The 6797-nt window shown below is 48.0% G+C and overlaps 3 protein-coding genes across 4 annotated transcripts; all 3 read right to left on the minus strand.

The window, feature by feature from the left end:
• Positions 1–74: 74 nt before the first annotated feature.
• On the minus strand, positions 75–1436 carry LOC306649165 (zinc finger SWIM domain-containing protein 1-like). Its single transcript, XM_079119921.1, has one exon. It carries the CDS (start codon positions 909–911, stop codon positions 288–290), a length of 624 nt encoding a protein of 207 aa, XP_078976047.1. The 5' UTR covers positions 912–1436; the 3' UTR covers positions 75–287.
• LOC306649164 (zinc finger SWIM domain-containing protein 1-like) lies at positions 1002–1685 on the minus strand (the record flags this gene model as incomplete). Its single annotated transcript, XM_079119920.1, has 1 exon — positions 1002–1685. Exon 1 carries the CDS (start codon positions 1656–1658, stop codon positions 1002–1004), a length of 657 nt encoding a protein of 218 aa, XP_078976046.1. The 5' UTR covers positions 1659–1685.
• A 480-nt stretch (positions 1686–2165) lies between these two features.
• On the minus strand, positions 2166–3861 carry LOC306649094 (protein FAM118A-like). Of its 2 annotated transcripts, XM_079119742.1 has the most exons (3): positions 3511–3595; positions 2609–3467; positions 2166–2573 (listed from the first exon to the last, which is right to left on the minus strand). In XM_079119742.1, exons 2-3 carry the CDS (start codon positions 3369–3371, stop codon positions 2554–2556), a joined length of 783 nt encoding a protein of 260 aa, XP_078975868.1. In that variant the 5' UTR covers positions 3372–3467; positions 3511–3595; the 3' UTR covers positions 2166–2553. The 2 variants fall into 2 exon arrangements, with proteins under 2 accessions (XP_078975868.1, XP_078975869.1); XM_079119743.1 differs by having other exon boundaries at positions 2609–3861.
• Positions 3862–6797: the final 2936 nt, after the last annotated feature.

The following is a 6797-nucleotide window of genomic DNA, read 5'->3' on the forward strand; positions in this document are numbered from 1 at the left end:
GCACAGGAGTACTAGGAAGTTTTTAGACAGATAAAGCTAACTACGGAATTCTAGGTAGAGAGACTGGCAAAGAAACACAAGAACATACAGCAGCCACTTATATGCCCATCAAAGTCTAAAATATTTACTCTTGGGCTCTTTACAGAATCTTAAAGACACATTTTACGGAGCAGGCTATGGTAGAGTAGAAGACTCTTGTCCTTGTGGAAGCAGGGACCATGGCCGTCTGACAGCTTGAGTGTGTGAGTGTGCACGTGGCACAGGAGCATTCCTGGCATCAGGAGTGATCAGAACTGCACCTGCTCGTCGGGGCCGATCCAGCTGTTGGCCAGCTCCCGCAGGGTGCTGTACCGCCGCTCAAACTCCTCCTTGCTGCAGTGCTGCAAGAGCCGACCCACCTCCTCAGTTAAGAGAGTCACTGCCAGGTGCTTATCCAGGGTCTCACTCCACTTGCTGCCCAGGATGCTGTCTAGACTGGTGGCACAGCTTGCTGTCCACTGAGCTAGCAGCATGTCTGGTTGGAGCACCTGGCAGCGAGCACTGAGCATGGCTAGGATGTGGTGGCAGGGCAGGTGGAAGGCCTGGTTAAAGTAGCAGCTACAGCTGGCAGGGGGCTGCAGTTGCACCTTGTGGGCGTCCTCTAGGATCTGTATGTTCATCTTTTTCGAGCCAGAGCCGATGAGGTGCATGGATTTCTGGACCACAGCAAGCTCACCCAGGCAGAGCTGGGCTGCTGGCCCTGTGCAGATGGCATTGAAGGAGTGCTGGATGCGAGCTTCTACCAACTGCTCAACTCTGGGGCTTTCAGGGCTGGCCTCTGATGGGGGACAGTTGTTCTGGGGACCCAGGCCTAGGCTGAAGCTTGCCTTGTCTCCAGGGTTTTGCTGCATGTATTGGAACAGAGAGGCCATACCCTGTTTCTCAGATGGGGTGGTGCCAAAGAACTGACTGAGGATGCGGGTGGTAATCTCAAGGCTCTGGAAGTAGCCGCTGCTCTCGGCTCAGCTTCTCCAGCAGTGGGCCAGCCAGATGTGGTCGTTGAGCAGCCAGTGTGAGTGGAGCTCCAGCAGCCGGGATGGGGGGATGCGGTTGCTCAGGAGTGTATACAACTTCCTCAGGTTGCCTGCTGTGGCTGAGCACATGGTGCTCTGCAGGGAGGTCAGGAGCACCCTCTCCACAGGTCGTTCAAGGGACAGCTGATAGAACTTGCCCTGGAGGAACTTGCAAATGTGAAAGGCTGAGAGCAAGACCTCAGCGGTGGGGAACTCCATGGCGAGGGTGGGCAGTGGGAGGAAGTGGGGATCCACCAGGATGGTGCAGACTCTCCCCCATGCTGGGTTAAACTTCTTGAACACCTGGAACACCTGGGCGAGGCTTTCAGCATCCTCCTTGGCAGGGATGGCAAAGTAGACTGCCCGAGCTAGAGGACCCTCCAGCTGCACTAGAGGTCCATCTACCAGGAAGGTGTACAACACCTTGCCTCTTGGGTTATAGGTCCGGTAGATAAGTAAGATCTCCGGGAAATGGGCAAAAACATCTGGCATAAAGCAGCTTTGGTAGTTTAAGGTATCTAGCTGGGGAGTCTTGCTAACCTGGTGCAGCAGCATAGGTGGGCTTGAGTCCTTGATCAGAAGCCCATTCAGCATTGTCAGGGCCATGGGAAATGTCTAAATGCTCAGATCAAAATACTTCTCTGCAGGTTCAAGCTTCCAGTAACTCAAGGCTTGAGGCTTAATGATAGTTCCCAGATCTTGTTCCAAAGATGTGTGTGTCCTCGCGGATGGAGGTGCCATGGTTGAGGTTGTGGAAGTGGACGGAGACACAGTCCCTGAGAATGAAGAAGCACCTGTTCTCCTTTTTGTAGGCGCTGAAGCACTCCTTGAAGTCCTCGTAGGTCTTGAAGCAGCTGTCCAGCTCCATGGCCGTCCCCTCGACCCACGCCAGGGGCTAGTCCCCCCTGGGGCCCAAGATCACACCAGGGGTCAAAGGTCACACTGAGTGTCCACAAGCTGGCATGGGCCCAGGACTCCTTAAGGGGCGGACCCAACCAGGTGGCCTAGTGCGGAACTCAGGAGGTACCCGAGGCCATACCCAGTTATAAGGGGCTGGGGGCGTCTTTGCTATCTGACCGAGTTAAATATTCTTTTTTTTTTTTTTTTGATAAAACTAAGGGTCTTGCTCTTATTTTCTCTTTGGCAACTACTGTTGCTTGAACAATCTTCACTCTCCCCCTGTACTGGAAAAATGTCACCTTGACACAAGAGAGCATGTCAAATAGGAATTGGGAATACCAGGGACATCCCTCCCACTGATTTGGTCCCTGAGGTAGCTGTCCATCAGTCCTTACGAAGTATACCTGAAGTGTGTCCATGTCACTCCCAAGCAGCTGAGCACATCCAGTGGAGCTGTCACCCAGCGATGTGGCTCTTGGGCATGTGACTTGAGGAGGGAGATCCATGTGGAATCCTCTGTACGTTCCTCATCACTTGGGCATGGCACTGTAGTTACAGAAGGCTGGCTTTCAAGTTGTAGATCTTAACTGGTTTACAGATTTCAAGATCCTCCAGCATCATCTCAGGGAGGTCCCCATTCAGGAACAACACAATACCGGTATCTGACTGTCTGAGTCTTTTTGAGCCTTCGATTCCATTCTCTTCCAACTTCCTCTTCGCACAGTCCTGACATGCATTACCCAGTAATGTGGTGCTGTCCACTCGCTCAGCATCTGGACTTCGCTGTCTGCAGATCTGAGTGGCAAGGTCTTGCACGTATCCTGGGAAATGGTCAAAACGGTCCCCGTAGGATACCACTTTAATTCCATGTAGAAGCATATCCGCCTGATGCTTAAAGAAATGGTCTTCATTCTCCTTGAGCACCACCATATAGTGCTCCAAGTCCACCTTATTCGGCACCGAGTAAAGGAAGAGAGCTTGGAATATCTGGTCACGCAGGGTCTCGCCACAGCCCACGAACAGAAAGGACTTGGTGCGGTACAGGTTCTGTAGAACTTCCATCACTTCTGGGTCTTGAGTGACATCTTTATATTCTGATGGCTCCAACACCATCCCGCAGGGGTCTGTGTATAAGCCATGAATATGAAGAACTCCATACTTGATGTGGCCTCTCGCCCACTGAAGTACCTTCGTCTTGTCCTTCAAGTCCAGGGACTCCATGGGCTTGCTCTGTTGCTGCCCAAAGATCTCCAGCAAGTTGTCATAGTTAGTGGTCAACACCATAGTGCCCCTATCCATCAGGCTGAGGATGAACTGTAGCACCACCGAGTTCTGGATATGGTGTTCCAGGCTATCAAAAACCTCCATCAGGCAGTCCTGGAAGAAGTTGGGCTTGGTGTCACCTGTGCGAGGTGACATCTTTCGGATCAGATCATGGGCCACAACCAGCAGATCCCGGTCCTTCCTCACTTTCCTCCGGAACTCGGCAACGTCTCCCGGGTGCAACACCTCCAGCTGCTCTGCAGCCTCCATGACGGCCTCAATGCAGCTCCTCCACGAACAGAGGGCAGGGATCCCTGGGGCCACCGCTGCGCTGACACCAGTCCCGATGACCAGGAGCAGCTCCTGGGGTTGTTTCCGGATGAGGCTTTTTAGAAACTTTCTTGATTTTTGTTCGTTTCTATTTGTTGTCTTTTCCACTGAATCCATCTGTGAATCCTGCCGCGCCGCCGCGGGCCGCAGCTCGCGCTCCCGCCGCCGCCTCCTGCGCGGTCGACGGCGTCCCGGGTCTCTCGGCGGCCGCGCGGCCCTCGGGCTGCGTGGGGCGGCGGCGAGGGCCGCGGAGGGGGCTGCGCGCGCGCCCGGGCGGGAGCCGGGCCGAGCCGAGGACGCCCGCCGCCCCGGCCGCGCCTCCCTAAATATTCTTAAGACACAAATTTCAAGAAGGAAATAGAGCTGGGCACAGTGGTACATGCCTGTAATCCCAGAGGTTCGGGAGTCTGAGGCAGGAGGATTGCAAGTTCAAGGCCAGCCTCAGCAACTTAACAAAGCCTTATCTCAAATAAAAAATAGGGCTTGGGATGTTTCTCAGTGGTTAAGCACCCCTGGGTTCAATTCCTGGGACCAAACAGAAGTTTGTCAGCAAGAAATGTTGACAAGTATATACAGCAACTGGAACTTTCATAGTTTTGGCAAGTATAAAATGATGCAAATTCTTTGGGAAAAATATTTCTTATGAGACAAAATTCCATTGAAGTACTGACCCAAGAGGAATGAAAACATAAATCCACAGAAGACTTGTGCAAGAATGCTCACAGCAGCTTCATTCATAATCCCTCTGCTGTGGTTTGGATGTTCATCCCTCAAAGGTTCCAATGTGACAATGGGAGGTGGTGATGTACCTTCAGAGGTGGGGGCCCCTGGGAAGTCCCTGGGTCACTGGAGGCACTGCACTCAGAACGGAATGCTGGTCTCCTGGAGTGAGTTCACCTGAGCCTCACTCCTGCTTTCTGTTTTGTGATGTGATTTCGTCCTCCTTCAGGCCCTACTGCCATCCTCTTAAGCTTCCAGTTATTCGAGGGGTGTGGCTCAGTGGTTAAGCACCACTGGGTTAATGCCCAGTACCAAAAAAAAAGAAGAAAGAAAGAAAGAAAGAAAGAAAGAAAGAAAGAAGAAAGAAAGAAAGAAAAGAAAAAAGAAAGAAAGAAAGAAAGAAAGAAAGAAAGAAAGAAAGAAGAAAGAAGAAAGAAAGAAAGAAAGAAAGAAAGAAAGAAAGAAAGAAAGAAAGAAAGAAAGAAAGAAAGAAAGAAAGAAAGAAAGAAAGAAAGAAGAAAGAAAAAAGAAAGAAAGAAAGGAACGAAAGAAAGAAAGAAAGAAAGAAAGAAAGAAAGAAAGAAAGAAAGAAAGAAAGAAAGAAAGAAAGAAAGAAAGAAAGAAAGAAAGAAAGAAAGAAAGAAAAGAAAGAAAGAAAGAAAAGAAAGAAAAGAAAATATGCCAGGCATGTGGGTCCACTTACTAAGTGGTTCATTTTTTATCATGAATGGTAGAGAAGTGCTGAAAAGATATTTGGCAGTAGAGTGATGTGTCAGATTAACCTTTTAGAATGCTCAACCAGTCTGGCACTGGATTGATCAGGCAAGAAAATCAGTCAGAAGGCTATTGCAATTGTAGAGACTAAAGAGAATTTTGTATTCTGGTTTAGAGCAGTGGGAAAGGAGAGGCAAAGGATGAGAGTGATAAAAAATGTTCAGTGGGTCGAATCTCTGAGTCTTAAAGATTAACTGGATCCAGAGAGACAGGAAGAGAAATCTGGAATTTTTCCTTTCTGAACTAGGCTCTGTCTGATATTTGATGCATTCGAGTGCATTAAAGAAGGAAGAGCAGGCATGAGGGAGATGAAGATCACTTTGTTTTGGATTTGTTGAAATGTCCTCGGAATGAAGCAACTGGGTGTGTGAAAGGGGAGAAAGAAGAAAGAGAGAGAGGAAGAAAAGACTATCGGATAAAAGATTTTTTAACTACAGATTTTTTATTATTAAGTTCAATAGACTTAAGATTTATCTGTAAAACTGCTATGAAGGTTCCTAACGGCTTATTTGGAATTTCTGTACTTATCTTTTTGGGGGTGCTGGCTGTGAGGACCTCCTCAGGATTCCTACCCTTAATTCAACCATTCCAGGAATTTTCCTTTCACATTACCTTCATTTCTACCACAAGTAAACTCTACAAAATCCTGTATACAACTTTCCAGGACAGGCATGGGAAGACCACATGGTTGGGCTCTGCAAAGAATTATGTTTTTATAAGAAAATCAGGGGCTGGGGAGAGAGCTCAGTTGGTAAAGTGCTTGCCTTGCAAGCACAGGGCCCTGGGTTCAATCCCCAGCACCACAAAAAAAAAAAAAAAAAAAAAAAAAAAAAAAAAAAAAATCAAATGTTTAAATGTGAAGAGGAAGAAGCCACTAGCAAGGGAGAGTGAGAATACAGAAAAGAGAGAATGGTCTGTGGTGGCTCACACCTGTAACCCTAGCTACTCAGGAGCTGAGGAAGGAGAATCGCAAGTTCTAGGCCAGCGCTGATACAGCAAGCCAATGTGGAGAGAGAGAGAGAGAGAGAGAGAGAGAGAGAGAGAGAGAGAGGGAGATTAGATTCTAGTCTCAGAACCTCCCTAATGTTTCCTCTTGTAATTTAAGACTAGGAGTTATGACTGGAGAAACAGGCCTGCCTGGTTCTTCATTCTAAATCCTAGGCTAAAATTCCTGATGAGGTTTGCAATGAGAGGCATTTTGCTTTAATCCCTCTTGACTTCAGGGAGGTGGGCCTCTCTCTTTTCCCCTACTAACCCATTTAGAAAAACAAAGTAAGAGAATGAAATTCAAAAGGCTTTATAGTAAAAAAATGCAATATAAATTCAAGGTGTTGTTACTGTGAAAGGATCAAGAGAAATGAAACAGAAACATGAGAGTCAGACTTACATTTATAATTTTAGGTTCTGCCATTTCTGTTTCCTTTTTCCTTCAGATTTCTCAGTCTGAACAGTCTTGTTTCACATATGGTAGATGTTTTAATGAGCCCACTGGGATGGATGCCACTCACTATACTTTCTGCCAGCTGGGAAAACCTATTATTAACATCATACAATATCATAGTCTTTCCATTCACTTTCCATTCCCTCCTAGCTCAAATGCCTTCAGAGAGTACATATCCCTAATTCCACAAGAGATGAACTCTTCTTACAGCTTCTTATAGAAGTGTGTCACTGGCTCCAACATCATAATGCATCAGGCTCCCCCAGTCCCCTCCCCCAACCCACATGCTGTGTCAGGTGACCAGTATTACTAAAAAC

This window comes from Sciurus vulgaris, assembly GCF_902686455.1.
Source record: "Sciurus vulgaris genome assembly, chromosome: 17".
NCBI lineage: Eukaryota > Metazoa > Chordata > Mammalia > Rodentia > Sciuridae > Sciurus > Sciurus vulgaris.

Bases quoted from the DNA above. Each gene is read 5' to 3' on its own strand.
- LOC306649165 (XM_079119921.1), bottom strand. From the start codon at position 911: ATGGCCTCTCTGTTCCAATACATGCAGCAAAACCCTGGAGACAAGGCA.
- LOC306649094 (XM_079119743.1), bottom strand. From the start codon at position 3,662: ATGGATTCAGTGGAAAAGACAACAAATAGAAACGAACAAAAATCAAGA. The intron at 2,574-2,608 runs GTATTGTGTTGT...GACCTCCCTGAG, and splicing joins ACTCAGACAGTCAGATACCG to ATGATGCTGGAGGATCTTGA.